The following is a 21,166-nucleotide window of genomic DNA, read 5'->3' on the forward strand; positions in this document are numbered from 1 at the left end:
TGCACCTGGGACTTAGGTGTTCTTTTGGATCCTGTAAGAGCCATTGTATTTCAGCTATTCCACGTTTTCTCCAATGGAGCAAAGCCTAAGATCACCAGAATTACTCTTTGCAGTGCATGGTGGGAAGTTCTGGCTCTCACATCATCCCAGAAAATATGCTTTCCTTCGTGAAGGAGAAGTTGGCAAGCAATACAGGTGGGACTTGAGAGGGACATCAAACCCACACCTGACATTATCTAACCAGCCCAAAAAGGTTGGTTTAGTCTGTAGACCAGACCTTGTCCTATCTCTGATTCAGAGCATAAGAACCAACCATAAAGGATTCCATTAAAAAAACTCCATCCTTTTGTCCTATTCTGGTTTATTCTGTATTTTTCTTCTTCTGCTGAACTACTTGAGACGCATATTTTACAATATACTTAACTTGCTTCTCTGTGGCTTCATGGACTGATAACTTCTCTTTCTTTTCTTTCTTTTTTTAAATTTCCTTCTCTTTTTTTATCTGTCTGTTTGACTGGGTCACCCCACATATCTCAAGCAGTACAAGAGGCTGAGCAAGAAGACGTCAAGGTGGCAGCAGATGTGCAGGCTCCGAAATCAACTAAAAAACCCAAGGCAGCCACAGGAGGCTGTCAAACAGGCAGCACCAGGAAGGAGAAAAAAGGGAAACAAAAAGGTTAGCTGCATGCTGTTCGTCATGAAATAAGAACAAGACTGGGTGTTCATATTATTTAAAAGGGACCAGTTACTGTGAATGATTTGTTTAAGCTACATATACTTCAGGAGCATTTAGGAGATGGAGTATGTTAACCACTGAAGTAAACTACGCTCTGACTGATAATGATGTGACTGTCTATCTCCCTTTACATGTCTTCAAACAAATCGCAATATTTTGGGAGCATAAAGCATAACACTCTAATAATGATAAAAAAGGTCAAAATCATGCAGATTAACAAAATTTTATGTCTAGTATTCTCTGCCTTCCTAAATTTAGCTTCATCCCAGCTCTCCAAATCTAAATGAAGAAAGCTTGCAATCTTTTGAAAGGAAGCTCATACAAGTTTCCACTAAGTTTCCTAAAACTGGCGGTCACATGCAGTGCTTGCTGAACCCTACCAACACTTTTGCCAAATTCTTCCTTCTGCAAAAGCATGTTCAAAGCATGTTGAACCAAGGTGGCACTGGTGATGATGGTCAAAGAGGTTGCACTTACATATATATGAGATGGCCAAGTTTCTCTTTGTTAAAACCTTTAAAATTGCCTGTGTTCTCATAACAGGTGTTTACGCAGAATTTCCTCTCCTGAAATATTTCCTGGAAGTCCTATGTATTCACACAATATACAGTGCATGTGGGTGAAAAGCTTCCACACCACAATGAGTGCACAGGAGACTTTTACTGTTTTCAGAAACAGAAATTTAATACTTCTCAGCCATCAAGATAACTGCTATCCTCCTGTCTCCTCATTCAATATTTATCAGCTGTTTTAGCCAGTATTTTGGTTCTTGCTTCATTTTGTATCAATCCAACTTGAATATAGGGGGGAAAAGAGCGAAGGTTCAGCATGGTGTAAAGCTTATACTGTACATATGACTATTTGTATATATGCAAAGCTCCATAAAGCCCTTTGTAAATCTCACATGGTTGTTTTTAATGGTAGTATGTTTTCACACTGGAATGTTTCTCTTCTACCCTGTAATAAAGATAAAGACCACCGTTTAGTGGTGAGAACAGCTTTAGGTTTGGAAATAAATCTCAAGAAGCTTACAAACTAGTTTGCATACTTATTCTGTAGGGAGCAAACCAGGATTCTACTGTATTTGTGTAAATATGAAACTCAGCAAAGGGTCTGTTTTCTGGATGTAGTAGGATACTACAGTAGGTTGTATTAATTGAACAGTTGATTCCAGGATATATTGTTTCCCCACAATCCTTCCCCATAAACCCCTAATGACTGGGGCTATTGCACTTACACTCTAACATATTTGAGGGAGACCACATTAGTGAAGATTGTTGTAGGATATGTTCTTGCTAGGATTTAGATTTTTAGATTGGTGTGATTATTCTAATATACTTGAGGATTCAAACTGCAGATGAAATATTGAATATCAAGAGAATTCATTGCTTAATATGTAGTCTTGCAGAGGTTCTATGATCACAGCTGGAATTAGCCCAAATTCTGTGTAAGCGCCAAATTAGTTGTAATATTTCTAATGAAATGTGTCTTTGTATAATTGTTTTTACTTTAACAGATGGTGTACAGAGGTCCCCAAGCTGCTTCTGAACTGTGGTGTATGTGTGTGTGTTAAATTCTTTGTTTTTTTAAAATAATTTTATTAAAGATTACAACTGAAAAAAATTAAAACTAATACAAACTAAAAATATGTATAAAAGAAAGAAGAAATATTAGTGCAGAAAAGAAAAGAAAAAATAGAAAGAAACATAGAAAAAAGAGAGAAATATATAAAGAAGTAACTTCCCCCTTCATCACAAGGATAAACAATTTTAGTAACTTATCACCTTCACTTAAAATACAACAAATGTTCTCTTCTTCTCATATCTCATCTCTTAACTATAAACAAAACCCTAAAACCTTGTCATTCATTCCTGATCAGCAAAAGTCCATTAAAGGTTACCAGAGATAACTACATATCTATTTTAACCTTGATCAAATAAACCAACTTTATGTTTATTCCCTGTACTTTTAACAATCAATCCATCTGGACCCTTTGTCCATTTTTAACTTTCTAAAATCAACACTGTAAACGCCCTTTTGCTGTTTATTCTAAAAAGTAAAATTTTTCTAAGTCCTTAAACTCGTACTAAAACTTCTTTCACTAAGAAGGAGACTCACCCAGTGAATGTGATAAAAACTTGCTGTTCTAAAGGTTCTTAATATTTGAAAAGGAGTAAAAGAAGTAATTCCAAAAGTGATTAAGAAATGAGGCTCGGTCGAACTTTAAGTCCATATAGGCTGGGTTATGACTGTGAGCTTAGATGGAATCCCTCAACTCCCAGCCACTCGAGTCATAAGCCGACTGCAAAAACCTCGGTTCCTGCAGTCTACTCACAAGAAACGGCTGTCCAGAGTACATGTGGGAGGTCTCATGATCTCTCTCTGGAGAGATTTTGTCAGCAATGATCCAGCATCTGATCATCAATCTCCACTGTAAATGCTGTCTCTGCTCCTTCAGGGACATCTAGCTCACTATGTCCTCACCGGAAGTCCTGTGTATTAAATTCTTCAGACACACCACTTTCTCAATCCACTCTCACTCTTCTGCTTTCACAAATAACAGGTATCTGGGAGAGAAGGATAAAATTCTTCCAGGGATGCTGGAGGGGTCTGTGATAAAATTCACAATCATGGTTTTGATTCTGTTGTTAAAGAAGAAACAACTGTAAAAATGCAAACCATGTGACAAATATAATCCCTAGTGTTGGCAAGATTCTCACGTTGTCACCGTGTTATCTGTGCTAACTCGACTCATCCATTGATTTATTATGTTGGCGAAGAAGTTGCTGAACTTATAAATCTCATGTGGGTGCATCATGCTTCTGAAGCACAGATTTGCAAAATGTTGTTTGTTTGTTTGTTTATATTTCAAATTTCTATCACTGCCCATCTCTCCCTAAAAGGGGACTCTTACCTCCAGTGGTGCCATAAAACAGGTATACAGGTAGCATATCCCCTTATCCAAAGTGTTCTGATTAATGTTTTAGCTTATGCAGAGAAATAACATTATACAATGCTTGGCTAAGTCTACAAACATTCATTTGATTTCTGACTTTGTAAAGGCTATTCATTTTAACTAAAGTGTGGGTGTATTTTCTAATTCTATATTCAATAGACTGTACAAAATGTTCATTGAATGATTTTGTGAATCTCATTCATGAAAGACCCTCTTATAAATTTGTTGGGACAGAGCCAAATACTGCAGGTGTTCCTCCACAGTGTGACTTTTTTTTTTTTTACTGTAGTCACAGATCTGGCCAAAAATGCCTGTAGACTTACTAGTAAATTTAAAACCAGTTGATTTGCTTTTTAAAAAATGAACTGCATGTAAGACTATATTAGAAATGAATGGCATGTTTAATATTCAGTGTATTCAAAAGCTGAATTATTGATATCTAGTTTGCGTTAAAAAAAAAAGGCAGAATCCTACTTTGAAAAGAAATGAATAGGCAAAACTGGGTGAAAAAGTCTGAAATGGAGGGCTGTTAATAATAACTTAGTTTGAATGTATGTTTATATAATACTAGTGTAATAATATATAATAATGTATAACAATAATATACAAAGCCATGTTGGCATAGTGGCTAAGGTGTGGGCTAGAAACTGGGAGACTGAGAGTTCTAGGTCTGCCTTAGGCATAAAAGCTTGCTGGGTGACTTTTGACCAGTCACTTTCTCACAGCCCACCACCCACAGGATTCTTGTTGTGGGGAAAGTAGGAGGCAGGAGTATTAGGTATGTATGCCATCTTGAGTTATCCAAAAATAAAGGCAGGATAAAATTCTAATAATAAATTAATATGTAAATAACTAATATCTGTGTTTCTAAAATCTAGTAAGATTAAGAACTGGATTCATTGAAGCCCATGAGCTAGTAGGACAGACCCTGTTGGTAGAATAGATTCTCCATGCCCCCTCCAAATCTGCCAGAGCTTTGAGGCCAGTCCAGGTTCAATGGAAGGAAAAGGGTACTAAGAGAAAGGAAAAAGGAGAAAGTCCTTTCGTATGTATGGATGTAGAGGGGTACGTTAGCAGTCACATAGAAATACCATGTTTTCTACTTGCACCCTATCTTTGAACTTGGAGATCTAATGGGCTTTCTGTCCAGGCAATAGGATCTGATAGCTCTAGGCTGAAGGAATGAATTTTTGCTGAGATCCCACCATTGGTAGGAGGGCTAGATCAGTGATGGTGAACCCAAAGGTGACATGCCACATTTTGGTGATACGCCATCGTTCACCAACACCCGACAATAACTATTCTCCCTGTCTGAGTTAGCAAAGAAACTGAACAAACAAAAGGCACTGCAACTCCCCCCACCCACCTCTCTCTCCCCCATCTCTGTCCTTTTGGCCACCCCATACCCAGCCTTGCAAGGTGACAAGCAGCCCCAGAACTGCGCGGCTCTGGGGCTGCTTGCCACACCCCAGGAAGCTGCAGCTGCCCCAGTCCAGTCCCAGCCACATTCGCCCTTGCCACCTCCAAGACCCCTGCTGCCCTGCCCTCCGCCGCCCCAGCTCACCTGGCCGTCTTCTTGCTCCCTCTTGTGCAAAGCTGGTTCCTGCAGAAGCCACTTGCAATTTGTGAGCTGCTTCTCCAGGAACCGGCTTTGCATGAGGGGATCATCATCGTCATTATTGTCCCTTCACGCAAAGTTGGTTCCTGGAGAAGCTGCTTGCAATTTGTGTGAAGCGGTGCGAATTCACTTTATTATTATTGCGCCAAAGCCGGTTCCTGGAGAAGCCACTTGCAATTTGCGCAAAACTTCAGAAAGGCTGGTGCGGGGAGACTGGGAGAGAAAGCAGCCGGGGAGTGAATGAATGGTGGGGCACAAGTGAACGCTGCCGCTTTTTGTAATTATTTGACGTTTCTTTATATAATAGCAGCACACTTGATTGGATTGGGTTTTTTTTAAATAAATGAATATGTAAAGAATTGTTTGTCTTTTGTTTTGGGGTGTGTGTGCGACATACCAGCAGAGTCAAGGTAGGCATCTTCCGAATTTTTGACACACCGAGCCCAAAAGGTTCACCATTGCTGGTTTAGATAAATGTTTCAGATCCTCAGGCAACATGTACTGCAGGCAAAGACACAATGTGGGTGGAGAGAGCACTATCTTGTGCAAAGCTTATGCTGTGCATACCAATTCTGTGAAAATGTTCTTCCGTTACACAGCCTTGCGTTCTTTCTTGAAACAACAGCTTTTCTCCTCATTTTCTTCAAATCAGATATTGGGACAGTATTTTGTGTGCCTGATCGTTAAAATATCACATACAACTTCAGGAAAATTGGGAAAGAAGCATGAATATAAAACAGAAAGCACTAGGAGAATAAATATGCATTAGTATGACTGAAATTTCAGGGTGTTCCTTCATCTTTTCCTTTAGGTCTTTGGGGCATAGGAATGGCAGTTGAGGTTATTGTATCAAGGATGTGATATGTTCAGGGCTTCATGTACACCGAAACACCTTTTTGCAATCAGCTCCAAAGCTCTACACAGTCCTAATACAGCAGTTCAGAGAAAGAAATATGAAAATAAGGCCTGCGTCTCTGTGGTGGTACAACAACTCTGGCTATGGTGATTTGCCCCGTTTAAAATGCTGAGAACCTGCTAACGAGGGAGAGTGGATTGTTTAATTGTTTCCCCTACCGAGCAATTGATAGAGGACTTTTGTTTCAAAAAATGTTCTGTTTGCATGGGCTGGAAACTGGAATCCAGTGGCTGAGAGAGACTGTGAATAATGAATAATGAAATGTTCAGAGCACTGATAAAATCCACAAGTTCGTGCCAGGTGATTATTATATCAGAACTCTTCCCCAGAACTGTGAAATTGAGAAGATTAGAAATGTAGTTTTTCTTAATGCAAGTCAGACAGAAGAATATTTACATAAGAACAGAGCACGTATTTTGCTTATGTAAAACTACTTTACTGGGTAAGATCCATTCAAGTATCCTGCCGTTCTCTGTCAACACATTCCTAAAGGGTTATTATATACTGTATTTAACTGTAGTAAACTCCCCCTTCAATATGGCCAATCTTTTGTGCTAAAAAGAGGCCATTTTAAATGAATAATCAATGAGCTGAGTGAAAATAATTGCGCTGTACGTGAATGGGACTAAAGATATCTTTTCATCCATAACTGCAGAAGCTTAGCTATGGAATGCCTTTCTAAGTGGCTATTGGAGTTGTAATCAGAACAGTTGTGATAAACACCAGAAAAATATTAGGCTTAATTAAGCTACTCTTCCATAAAATGGAAGAAATGGTTGCTTGATGTGGCTAATTGTCCATGTATACAGACTAGCAAAAGCTGTAAATTTGATGGAATGTATGACAAGTATCTCTGGGCCACTCCACTGTTGTAATGCACATTAATAGAAACTCTGATTTTTATTATTATTATGGTTGGTCGCACAGTCGGCCAGATGTTTAGACTGGGTTTGGCATTTTTGTCCTTCCCAAGGACCTGGGATAGGCATTTGTTGTTTAATAATAAAAGTATCATTGCAGGATGATATCTGTTCCCAGTAAAGCTGCCTGTTGCAATTGACTGATGGTGATTTTGTCAATGCTGATGTCATTATTATTTCTTTCCTCCATTCTTCTGGGAAGAAAATTGCAGTAATTTGCAATCTCCAAAATTATCATGTGTCATTGATATGATTATAATGATATTCATAGATTGGTGATTAAATGTATGTATTCATGAACTGTAAACCTAGTTTTTGCTGATATATGGTGGCACATTAATTGCCCTTTGATTTCAGAATAATCTGGCTGTGATAATTAAATGAGTTTATTTCTGAGATCATTTGAAGTTAGGAAATCAGAACAATTTGGTAATTCAGGCCATAGGAAATGTTGGCAACCAGTTAAGATGTAAATCTGCAAACTGTAATCCCACAATTATTTTTCTACCATTGTAACTGAAGTAGTTACAATTATTATGCAATAGCGTCTTCCTATTGTCATAGATTTGCGTTTGAGATTTTTTTGAGAAATAATGTAAAGCTAAATGAAATGTTATGATAATCAGATTCCAAGGAAGCAGCAAGACTGAGATCTGGATTCATCTGATGTTTATGTCTTATAAACACACAGGCGTGAATTAGAAGGATCATTTGTCAGAGTTAATCTATTCTTTTAAAGGTAGAAATTTGTATGGTGTACTTGGAAGCAATACGTTTTTGGCAAGGTAACTTGTTAGAAAGTAGCTAATAGGGCAGCCCAATATAAAATCCATGGGGCAAAACTAAATTTAGTAGAGGATTTTTAAAATGTTTATTTTACTTTAATTTTACTTCATGTTAAAATGCTAAGTATTTCTGTATTTTAATAATTGGTTAATTGTTTAAATATGTCTACGTGTGATTTTGTTCTATACTGCCAATTAGATGCTGTTATCTTTTATTTCTTTATCCATTCAATCATGTTTGATTCTTGGAAGCTGCCTGCCTGGACAAGTCCCTGCAGTTTTCTTGGCAAGGCTTTTCAGAAGTGGTGTGCCATTGCTTCCTTCCTAGGGCTTAGAAAAAGTGACTGGCCCAGGGTCACCCATCTGGCTTTGTGCCTAAGGTGGGACTAGAACTCACAGTCTCCTGGTTTCTAGCCTGATGCCTTAATCAGTACACCAAACTGGCTATCATAAATATTGTTATATAAAACAATAATTAAAAAATAGAGTGTACAAAGCAAGATAGATACCAAAACAAAAGGAAAAACTTTCCTTACTAATGAAAGTGAGAATCAACAGGTCAAATTCCAAATCCATGAAAAAACTATTTTCAAGAATCTTATGATGAAGTCTAATCCAATTTCTTTAAATTCTGATAAAAGTTTGTGGTATACACATGTGTGAATATTTGTGCCTGAGATCCAAATTGGGACTGCAGCATGGAAGGATTTTCCAGCTGAAAGTAATCTATTTCAGAACAATTATTTGCTATATAGGCACTAGTGGTATATGCAAGTTCTTTTCCTAATGGAAAATATTATTTTAAAAAAGCTGAGGAGAAAAGTAGCAAAGAGCTTATGGTACGCAGCAGTGGTTAAAATAAGCCTTAAAAAGTGGGAATGAGGATAAGGAATGGCTTAGAGGCTTATAGGCACTGACTTGCAATCTCAGGTCAATCCTATCTAATTTAGAAACCTGTTTTATTAGATTGCCTAATAGATATAATTCCTTGGTGTTTGACTCCAACTCTTAACATTTGAGAATTCCCTGCATCTCGGCAGGGCTTTTCTCTTAAACTACTGTATAAAAAATAAACCTTGTACATTACAAGGTGCTGATTTTGGTTTTAATCCCAAAGCGGAATGCTATGGAAGTTCAGTAGATAACAGATCAGAAGATACTCCCACCTTGCACAATCATCAGTGAAAGTTATCTAAAATCATGTTTTCTTTTCATAGAAACCATGTAATAAGCAATAAACTGAAAATATTTTCTGCCTATTGGCTCTGTACAATTTTAAAATATGGGTCCCTTGAAAGTCAAGAGATTTGAATTAAAGTTGCTGATGAAGTGACTTTCTGGTAAACTACATAAAAGTAGATTTTATTTAAAAAGAGAGAAAAAGAGTCTTTTTTTTAACCACTGCTTTGTGATCATCCTTATTTTTAAAGCGGCCCAGTCTTTTTTTAAGGAGCTACAGAGCCAGCTTTTCAGCAGGGTTGGATTTTTTAGTCATGCTTTAGAATTCTAATGTGCAGATGTTGCTATGCCGGATACACTAGGCTTTTGAGTATATTAAATATTCCAGGGAAAAGAGCAGCAGCCGGCTGTACATCCGTTGAAACTAGTTTGTTTATTCTGCAGTTATGTATGCAGTAGGGCTGAACCAAAACTGCTCACACAAGTTCACTTTTGTTTTAATTGGAAACAAATCCTAAGCTAAAGAAATAAGGGTATGTTTGGTAGAATTTCATGATGCAGTTTTAGTAGCAATTAAATTAGTTTTACAGTATTCATTTCTTCCAAACAATAGTTCAGCACCTCCACTAAGCTATTCTAATACTGCTGTTTTATTATTACTGTTTCTTTCTGAACTTCTCTCTTTCTTGCAGCTTAACTTTTCTGAAATTGAGTTGCTGGTCTGTTCTGTTCTTCCTTCATGTCTCTGAGAGCCTTGTCCCTGTTCTTCAAGCTGTAGTAGTTAAGATGTTAGACTAGGACCTTGGAAACACAGCTTCAAGTCCACCCTCAGATGGAGGCTCTTGGATGATTTTAGGCCAAACAACCTTTTTCAGCCCAGCTTAGCTCACACAGCAGTTATGAGGGGAAAAAATAAAAATAGAGGGAGTGCTATATACACCACATTCCTGAAGGAAAAGCAGACTAACAATCTTAACTAACACATAATTCTGAAACTTCTAAATGTTAATAAAATGAATTGGGCTGGTTCTTTGCTGCCATCTAGAGGTTAACTGGATTGTTGCTGCCTTATAAAAGAACCTTGTTTGCTTCTGTTTGTCCAGTAGGCAACATGGTATCTTCCATGGGCATAGCCTTTCAGAAAGTACATCTCTAATCTACTTTTTGTTTCTCTTTTCTTCCAAAAATATTCACTTACTTGCTTATTTCTGGTGTTAGTTGCAACTCTCTCTCAGTTTATTTTTCTCAATTTTATCATTTTACTTATTTATTTATTATCTTCTTGTTTCTTCAGAACTTTGTTATAATACCTTCAGTGACTCCTATTTCCTGGTCAAATTTAGTTTAAGTTACATTGAAAGGCTAACACAAAAATCTGTACTTCTAACATATTTTCCCTGCCCTGCCCCTCATTTTATTTACTTGTTTCCTCTTCTTTCAAAAATGCAGGAGTGCTCTGTGGCAGAAAAGCAGAATAATAATATTAAATGATTGCTATTATTTTGATTTAGGTATAAAAAGAAAGTGTCCTTTCAGATGAAAAAGTAGTTTGCTGTTGCCTGCCTCCAGGTTATATATATATTTACTATAGTTGCCTGGTGGCTCTGACAGATAGTTCTTCCTTTTCTCTGGAATTAACTGGCACCTGAATAATAATACTTCCAATCCACTCAAAATGTATTCCATTCAAAATGTTTTGAATGGATTACATTTAAAAAAACATTAGAAATGGTAAAAAGAATAAATAATGCATAGCACAGAAAAGGTATAAAAACATATAGCAGCCATTATTCTAGTACACTGCAGAGTCTTAGAATTACAAATTAACAGTGAGAAAAGTTCCAACTCTTTTTTGGGGAAGTATCCTTAAGCAATATCTGCAAATGCATATCTGTTCAGGTAACATATTGGTTGAAGACCAAGTTTTTGCACTTAGGCCATGTTGAAATAAATGAGACTTAGATAAATGAGACTAATCCAGCCTTTCTCAAACTTTTAACGCTGGAGGAACCCTGGAAATATTTTTCAGGCTTCAGGGAACCCCTGCACATTCAGGCTCAAAGCAAACCATGGAACCCTGGTTGAGAAACCCTGCTATAATCTATGATTCTTACATCATCTTTTCCATATCCTTGTTTTTGTCTCTTCTTCTTTCCTGACAAATCTGTATGCACTTCAGATTTCTACCTGGCAGCAGTGTTTGTACTTTGTAACCTAGTTATTGTGTAATGCATAGTGTTTGAGGTATGTAATCAATATATCATTCTAATTTCCAAGATACTTTTGAAAAGATGGTATAATAGCTTCATAAGTCATAGAATTACTGCTTGACCAAACATTTTTTTTCCAAGTACAGGTAGTCCTTGTTCAGCAACCACTCATTCAGTGACCGAAATTACAATGGTGCTGAATGAGAGGACTTATGACTATTCTTTGCAGCATCCCTGTAGTCATGTGATCACATTTCGGGTGCTTGGCAACCATCTCGCAATTACAACAGCCGCAGTGCCCCGTGGTCACATGATTGCCATTTGCAACCTTCACTGCCAGCTTCTGACAAGCAAAGTCAGTGGGAAAACTGGCGGGAGGTCGCAAATGGCAATCATGTGACCATGGGGCACTGCAACTGCGTGGCATTTGCCTAATGACGGCAACTGGAACTGCCACAACTGCTGTCCTAAGTTGGCATCATGCTTTACAACTGCATTGTTTAGTGACCAAATTGCCAGTCCCAATTACCATCGTTAAGTGAGGACTACCTGTATAGTTTTTAAAAAAATTGGATCTGAAAAAATATCATTGGTGCCATCCAATAGAGAAATGGTAAATGTTTGCCAATAGACAAAACAGAAAGATGGAAATTCAGTAACTTACAGATCTATCCATATAAGATCCTTTTCAGGCATCCAAGAATTAGTATATGAATTTTAAAAGGAAAGCCTGATCCAGTTGTTCAATAAGAAGTAACTGTCCTCCTTGTCATGAGGGACAAATCAAGCTATTTATAATGTGAAAGAGAATATATGTCTTCAGGCGAATATGATACGCTTTTAAAGAATGCCTAAGGGAGTTCTAGGTTGTAGGCCAAATCTAGCCTCATGGTCTGCCAGACTGGGGAAGAGAAATTTTAGGGGAGGCAGTGCTGGACATCTCTCTGCTCTAGGAGGTTGAAAAGTTACAGGAGGGTAGATTTCAGTTGAACGTTATGATCAATATCTTGATGATGATAGGAATAGATAAGAATAGATTGTCCATGGGAATTAAGTAGAACATGGTGTGAGTCTTCCATGACTGGAAGTATTCAAGCAGTGGCTAAGCAGCCATCAATTTAGTTGCTATATTTTGGGATCTTCTGCAGTGAGCCAAGTGTTGTCATTGCTGTCCTACAAGGCTCCCCTCCAGTTCTGTGCTTCTGGGTGTCTACCTATGTTACATTCTATGCAAAAATAGAGGTGTGCTTGGAATGCCCTTGGTTAATGTCTGTACATACTAGACAACCCATATTAATTGCTAATACTGCCAAATCTAGACCGTAAATTATGAATTCATTTCCATGATGACTTTGCTTTTCTAGTTACTTACAGAGTTATTGTAATGCTCTCAGTTTTTGTCATTAACTCACAATCTCACAAAAACTTTGTAAAAGCAGCTTAGCTTTGTGACAGTTTAATTTGTAGGTGTTAATCCATAGATGCCAGTTAATGGTTGAACAAATATAAAAGAGTGTGTACATAATCTGGCACTTTTAAATATTTGTTGTTGTTTATTCGTTTAGTCGCTTCCGACTCTTCGTGACTTCATGGACCAGCCCACGCCAGAGCTTCCTGTCAGTCGACACCCCCAGCTCCCCCAGGGACAAGTCCGTCACCTCTAGAATATCATCCATCCATCTTGCCTTTGGTTGGCCCCTCTTCCTTTTGCCTTCCACTCTCCCTAGCATCAGCATCTTCTGCAGGGTGTCCTGTCTTCTCATTATGTGGCCAAAGTATTTCAGTTTTGCCTTTAATATCATTCCCTCAAGTGAGCAGTCTGGCTTGATTTCCTGGAGGATGGACTGGTTGGATCTTCTTGCAGTCCAAGACACTCTCAGAATTTTCCTCCAACACCACAGTTCAAAAGCATCGATCTTCCTTCTCTCAGCCTTCCTTAGGGTCCAGCTCTCGCAGCCATATCTTACTACGGGGAACACCATTGCTTTAACTATGCGGGCCTTTGTTGTCAGTGTGATGTCTCTGCTCTTAACTATTTTATCGAGATTTGTCATTGCTCTTCTCCCAAGGATGAAGCGTCTTCTGATTTCCTGACTGCAGTCAGCATCTGCAGTAATCTTTGCACCTAGGAATACAAAGTCTTTCACTGCTTCTACATTTTCTCCCTCTATTTGCCAGTTATCAATCAAGCTGGTTGCCATAATCTTGGTTTTTTTGAGGTTTAGCTGCAAGCCAGCTTTCGCACTTTCTTCTTTCACCTTCATCATAAGGCTCCTCAGTTCCTCTTCACTTTCAGCCATCAAAGTGGTATCATCTGCATATCTGAGATTGTTTAAATATTTACTGTTGAATATATGTGAGAATGAGTTAGTATCCTAGTTTTAAAAAAAGTAAGGTGGATGAAACAAATTAATATTAGTAACCAAGGAGGGAATTAGATAACGTTTATCCATTTTTAGTATATTTTTACAGGAAAAGTTATTAAAATATTAACATTTTCAGTAATGACCAATTGTACATTAGAGTTTGCAATTTCTCCTCCATTGTTTTAAGCCTTATAGAATGAGAAGTATATAGGCTATTTTACAAAAGGTTCAAAATATTTCATTAATTATTTCAAAATACACTTGCCTTTTTCCAAATTAGAAAAATACTGTACATATGGACAGCAATTATTTTATTGTTCATACTTTTAATCAGTTCAATAACCAAACCTGTCTGAGTGGATTACAGATTTCCTATGAAAGCCTACATGTCACACTGTTACTTTTTTTCCCCCAAATATAATTGAAGAAAGATGTGATTTCTTAGATAAACTGTTGTTAAAAATCTATACTTCATATGACTTTGGTGCAATTCTTGATTGGTAGGTATTGATGGTCCAGCTGCTTTTCAAGATGAAGTACAGGTAGCAGGGAGCCAAGTTCAAATTCTTACGGTTGGAGAAACTTGCCATGATGAGGATGATGGAGAGGTTATAGCTACCAGTCAACAGCAAGGCAAACAAGACCTTAGAGTAACAATGCAGAAGAAAGGTAAGGACTCCGTGAAATCTTCAAATGCTTTTGGCTTTTTCATGGTGTCTGCAGAGTGAGGATGGAAGAGCAAATGAGGACCTATGCATTTTGTTGTTATCTCACACATGCGCGCGCGCACACACACACAGAGGTGTCAGACTTCATGATATGATTGAAACAAGTCACATAATTATATCATGTATAATTGGCCTCAGGGCAGTTGTGATAATATTTCAATCTGATTGTAGCTTGTTACAGTTGCTGCTGGCTGTTTGTTCCTTTTTATATGATTTATAGTTTACTTGTGTTTTGAACTAAAAAAAAACTTCATAGCAAAATTAGGAAACTGATTCCACGGTTTGGGAATAGTTTGTTTTGCTCTGTTGTTGGTCTCTCTGCTACAGATTCACAGGATGGAACGGGATTTTTGGACCTCAGGCAGGGACATTGTATTTGATTGCTGTTACAACAGTTTTTATCTCTGGGTGGCATTGCTTTTGGTTTTTAACTTATTGTTAGCCATCTAGAATTGCATTTATGAAATGGATGGTCTTATAAATTGTTTAAATAAAGTGAATTAAATAAAAATAAGGGCTAAATGTAGAAGATATATGAAAGGGAAGGAGGGCAGCTGAAAAGGGTTTAGGGTCTCCATCTTTCCTCTTCTCGTATCCATCGAACTCGGTACTCACATATCTAGTACTGTGGCAAAATATTGAAGTAGTGCAAGGGCTTCAAAAGAAATGTTTCCCAAATTACAGAACTGTGCCAGCAGGCATTCTTTTGGAATTATCAGTTAGATAAAAAACAAGATTGGGGTCCATACAGTTTGTGGGTAGGTGTTACTTAGTGCCAGTAAATTATGCAGTGTTCAAAGCTGAAGTTTCATTATATGCTATCTGTCCCTCCATACTAAAAATGCTAATGGATTCTATCATGTTCTAGGAAGATCAAATGCAGCAAATAGGAGAACTTAATTTGAAGCCATGGTTATGCTATGGCAGTAAGCAAGATTTGCAAAACAGATAGTCGTGTTTGGCAGCCAATTAGCCCCCCTCCAAGTGATACTTGAAATATGTGTGATTTTTCCAATGCCATTGCCTCTCCATTCACCATCTAATAAACAACAGAAGGAAACCACAAAAATGTCTGGCTGAAAAAAATGTGCTACTGTGTCTTAGAATTGTTTGGTCCTGGATTGAATTTATCTGCTCAAAATGTTTGATGGTAGCACCATGAGTCCAACATTAACAAATGCATGTTTTTTCCCCAGGAAGCATCCAGGAACTCCTGTTGTAATTCTGTAGATAAATTAAGTGGGCAGGAAATATGGATTAGGCAGAAATACACCAAGTGTTTCATTTAATACTCTTGCCAAAATATATTACTAGCAGCATCAGTTATTGGGAAATATTCTCCTCTTTAGATTTCACTTTTTTTTTCAGTGAATCAAGTTAAAGGAACAAATAACCTTTCAGTACATTTTACCAAAGTCCCACATCTTAAATACTGTCAACACTGTTAATGTTATTCTAAGAATATGAGTGCAAACAGACATTAGTAGATCTTGCATAGTTTAAAAGCATCATATTGATAGACAATTGCTACACTGCAGTAATAAGAACAGCGTAAATACCTTAGTTTTGCATCTGTACACACTTGGGATTTAAGATCCATTAAATTCAATGCTAGTGTAAGTGCAGAATTATGCTGTACAGTGCAAGCCTTTGAAGTTTTGGGGGTACACAATTGAAAAAGAAATGTTGAAAAGCCCATTTCACATTTTTCTGACATATGTAAGAATAAGATGCAGAATGCACCAGCATAGGGATTGTCATGTTGAGTTGAACCAATGGTTTGCCAAATCCAGGATTTTGCCCTGTAAGCAAGGCATAAAGGCAATTTCACTCTTCTGCAATCAGAGGTACAGTATGTTTTTTTCTAGCAGCCCAGAACTGATAGAGATGAGGAGCTCTTAGTAAATAAAATGCATGTTTGAGAGCAAGCAGTTTGATTATGCAGTAGTTATATGGTCTATCATTATGATGACTATCTCTTAGGCATTTCAAGTAGCATGAATTTTGATGAAGAGGAGGATGAAGACAGCTCAAGTTCCTCACAGTTAAACAGTAATACCCGACCAGGGTCTGCAACAAGCAAGAAATCAAATAAGGTGAGCAATCTGGTGTGATGGACTTATACCTCAGAGATACGTAAACCAGTCATTTAGAGCAACAAGATCCCTTAGACTCAGCCTAACAGTTCTTTGCAGCAAAAGATTTCATGTCTCTCCTGTGCTCTCTGCCAATATATAGAACCATTTCTCATTTTACTTACTCTTTTCACTTTTTGGATGCAGCCGTAGCCCTACATCTGTAGTGTGATATCCCATGAGATATGAAGATGGAGCAAGGAATCACTTCCACACACATTCCTTGCAATTTCTGTCCCTAATTCTTCCATCTATACAAAGAGCTGAATAAAACTATTTATATAATTGGGAGGGCAGAAATTTCACAGCAGAAATTTGATAGTATTGCTGTGAATGGTAGATAGTGGGTGGAACTGGTACTGCCAAGGAAGAATATTTTTAGAAAAAATATAGCATATAAAATAAAAACAGTTAAAAATATATATACAACCACAGTGAAGATGTGGCTCCATCAGTGCAGTTTTGCCACAGGATCATTGTGTGCAAGTTGACTAGTTTTAAACCTCTAGTTGCCTGTCTCCTAAATATGCTTCTGTTTTTATTTGAATTTAAAACATTCATTTATAACTACAAAAATCATTTCAGTGAAGGAAAGGCAGCCAGCATTAATTAATTTTATATATATAATCTTCAATACAATATTTCCTATTCACTTTATTTCTCACTTCGTCCTTTTCCATAGGTGTTATCATATATCCATAATATGATATAGTTTGCATGGGGGAAATGCCAGTTCTAATAGGCACCAAGAATAGCCTAGGGCGGTGGGGTGACCATGAATGTGTTGCTTTTTATCTGTAACTCCAGAGAATGTTCTTGCTTTTTAAAAGAAATTCAGGAGATATCTTGAGATGGGGTGTTTTACACAGATACAGCAAAAGATATTATTTGAATAACATAAGGGATCACACAGTGATCGTTTCCTCAATCCTTGCTTTGTGAGCCTGGACAGAATCCTCATGAAGTTCAGCTTAGCAACCTTTTCTTCTGAGTATATTTGCAGTGAGCGTAGGCTAGGCATTCCATTGAATTGTATGCTTTGAGGAGCAAATTTCTCATCCAGCAAATTTTGGTATCGATTTTTTGTTAACATTTCCCATTGCTTTTTTTTAAAATAAGTTTGAGCCCAGAGACAGTGATGACAGTGTTGTGTTCTTTAAAACTTAAAGATAGAGGAGACTCCATGACTAGCTCCTAAAGTTTAGAAAGTCAGTATAGCCTTTCCCTTCTGCCCTCTCAGCAGTGTCCCCACCCTGCAAGGCTAATGTTGGTCGTACCATTGATCTGTTGCCTACAAAATTCCTAAATTTCGACAGGATCCGTGGTTTTTAATAACTAGCCTGGAAAATAGCAAAACAAGTATATTGTTGATGAGAATGTTTTATCAAATACTGTATTTTATCTTGTATAATAAATAGCCAAGGATTAAATATAGTTAGGGGAGATTTTCAATATCATTAACTTTCAAATTACCAAGTTAGATTGCTCTCAAAAGTTATTATACTGTTGACTTTTTTTTGACAAATACTCCCTTTCTTCAGTTTTGTTCTGACACCATCCGGCTGCTATCAGCAGTACCTCCGGCTGCAGGCATAAGACCAGTTAAAACCTATTGAGATTCTTCTGAGCTGGTTGCCATCATTAACCTTCTGAGCAAGACTTCGTAAATTTTCAAAGGGTGTTCTTTGCTGCAACAAAAGTTGAAACATGGTTTGCAAAACAATGTGGCTTCCTTGATTCCAGGATCAAAGAGAAGGAGGCACATTGCTTGACTTTGCTCTGTTTCATTGATGCCCTGCATAACCTCATCTGATGTCTGCAATACCTGGAAGAGGCTTCTGTTTTATGCTTGTGCAGAAGCCTGTTCCAGGATTACAAGTGATCAGTGAGGTTATGTAGAGAAGAGACAATGAGTAGGCTGAAAATGTGCCTTGAAGAAGCACCTTGAAGGTGCTTCTTCAAGGCACATTTAGTACATTGTCCCAGATCACCTCCAGTTTTGTGCCACTGTATTACACTGTGGAGTCCTAGGTGCTCTCTGAGCTTGGTTGTTTGCTTGCAGATGTGCCCTGATGATGTTGCCTAGTCAGGCAATGAAAGGTCTGCAAGCAAACAACCAAGCTCAGAGAGCACCAAGGACACCACAGTTCAACCCTGAGCTACAGATGGTGCTGTATTACATTCTCCCATGTGTTCTTTTGTGTGGAAAGTGAGCTGAACAGCATGTATCTCCTGGGTTTCTTATGCTGCCTCTACAGTGCCAAACTTATATTCTGATTTATTTCCACATTAATTGGCTGTTTGTATTTTAAATGTGATGCAGCTTTTCTTACTCTTCTAGGAAACAGCATCAGGGCCCAGCCCTTCAACAAATAACCCTGTAATAGATGTGGATGATTTGGAGGAGTTTGCTGTGAGACCTGCTCCTCAGGCAGTTACTGTCAAATGCCGAATCACAAGAGACAAGAAGGGGATGGACCGTGGAATGTACCCTACTTATTACCTCCATCTAGAAAGGGAGGATGGTAAAAAGGTCATAAAGCATATTTTCTTGGTTGTGTAAAAAACAACAATACAAAACACACAGAACTAGAACTTGCATAATTATAGATGTAGAAAAATTGTGGGTTTTTAAAAAATTTCCTATCCCAAGTACTTGTAATTTATGAAAAAATATAGATGAGAATACAGTATGTTCTGAAAAGCAGAAAGAAAAATTGAGAAAAAATAATTTTATATGGACATGCTTTAGGCTACAGGTTGTTGTTGTTGTTGTTGTTTTTGTAAGTCCCATTAAACTATGTGGAACTTGTTTCTGAGATGATTTCATTGCAGAACTGGAAATCAATCTCCCCTGTGTCATACATTCTTCATGATTATAGTGTAAGGAAGTACTGAATTGTTCTTCATGTATCAGCATTCAGTTACTGAACTTCCACAACTCTCAGTCTCAACAATAAGAACATCCCTGTTGGATTGGGCCAAGGTCTATCTTAGTCCAGCATTTGGCTTCTCACCGTAGTCACTCAGTTGCCCCTGGGGTGCTCACATGCCCTTTTCCCACAGTTGTTGTCCTGCAGCTGGTACTGGCTGGCAGGCTGCTTCTGACCTGTAGGTAACATTGAACTTCACATGTGATAGCCCCTGAATGTCCTGTCATTCATGAATTTATCCAGTTCCTAAGACAAACTCTTTAGAAAAAGGAGATGTAGTTGGAAACTCACAAACAGAAGAGCAAACAGGAATAGGGGAGTTTTCCTTGGCACTTTAGCAAGAAGAGGAACAAGCTAACTTCAGATGCTGCAGGAAGGATGGACAGTGAAGATGGAGCAGTGATAATGACTTGCCAGGTAGATGCTGTGTTTGTAATTTTAACAGAAGGATATGCTAATTTCTTAGATGGAATGGAAGAGATGACCTCAACAGGCTGGAACAGGAGAAAGTTCAGCCATGAGAAATGTAAGGTCCCGCATCTGGGTAGGAAAAGTAAAATGTGTAGATATAAGGCTGGAGAGACCTGGCTTAGCAGCAGTACATGTGAAAAGGGTTTAGAAATACCATCAGCTGAGCATGAGTAAGGATCTGCTAAGAAAGCCAATGCAATCTTGGGTGGCGTTTGTAGAATCATTGCATCCACGTCATGGGAGATAGTAGTGTGACTGTATTCTGTACTGTTTAGTCTGAATTTGAAATATTGTGTCCATTTCTGGACACTACGGTTCAAAATATACAGTATGTGGATAAGTTGGAATGAGTTCAGAGGAGAGCTACTAGAATGACAAAAGGTCAGGAACCCATGAGGATGGTTTAAAGGAGCTGGGGATGTTTAGCTTGCAGAAGCAAAGGCTAAGGGGAAATAATGATACTAACAGTCTAGAAATATCTAAAAGGCTGTTACATTCAGGAATGTGTAGACCTGAACTTTGTCGATTCTAAGAGCAGGAAGAGGATCAACTAATTGAAATTGAAAGAAAGTAAATTGAGGCTGAATATCAGAAAGAATATCGTGATAGTAAGTTATTAAACAGCGGAAGAGTCTGCCTAGAGTAGTGATGGATTCCGTCTTGCTGGAAGTTTGGAAAATGGCCACCTGTCTGGAATAACTGAGTAAATTCCTGCAATAGATAGAACTAGATGACCTATAAGTCCCTTGCAACCCATCCATTCTATGATTCTAAGTTTATATGTATCCCTTTCAAATATTTTATACTAATTAAGGTGTCCTTTGGTATACTTTTAAGAGAGGTATTTAAAAAGTTTTTATTTGTGCCTATATAGAAAAGCATAGATGTTCAAACTCGTTAGGACAAGTTACGATGATACTCTAAGCTTGAGCCACATGCAGATATTCAAAATGAAAAAGGAACAGTGCTTGCACTTGTACTACTAGGTCTACCCCACTCAACAGGGACATCCTGGGTATGGTAACCATTAATGCTTTCTGTTGCTACTGATTGGCACCATGTTCTTTCCCTTTTATCAACTGTGGTTATAGGGGTAAGAACAAAAGAAGAAGGGGCATGCCTTCAGCTTTCTGATACTTTGCTAAAAACCAGGCATCTTAAATCCAAGACCCAGTAAATAATTGGAAGAGGCCTAAGCTTCACCTGGCCTGTT

General features: G+C 37.9%; 1 protein-coding gene across 2 annotated transcripts in view; it reads left to right on the plus strand.

Moving 5' to 3' along the window:
• Positions 1 to 21,166, plus strand: part of TUB (TUB bipartite transcription factor) — a 138,792-nt gene that overhangs the window by 104,274 nt on the left and 13,352 nt on the right. For both annotated transcript variants that reach the window (XM_063289424.1, XM_063289425.1), the window contains exons 4-7: positions 539 to 676; positions 14,191 to 14,355; positions 16,398 to 16,510; positions 18,891 to 19,082. In XM_063289424.1, coding sequence (XP_063145494.1) covers positions 539 to 676; positions 14,191 to 14,355; positions 16,398 to 16,510; positions 18,891 to 19,082 — 608 coding nt within the window. The remainder of the gene's footprint in view (positions 1 to 538; positions 677 to 14,190; positions 14,356 to 16,397; positions 16,511 to 18,890; positions 19,083 to 21,166) is intronic.

This window comes from Candoia aspera, chromosome 1, assembly GCF_035149785.1.
Source record: "Candoia aspera isolate rCanAsp1 chromosome 1, rCanAsp1.hap2, whole genome shotgun sequence".
NCBI classification, from domain to species: Eukaryota; Metazoa; Chordata; class Lepidosauria; order Squamata; family Boidae; genus Candoia; species Candoia aspera.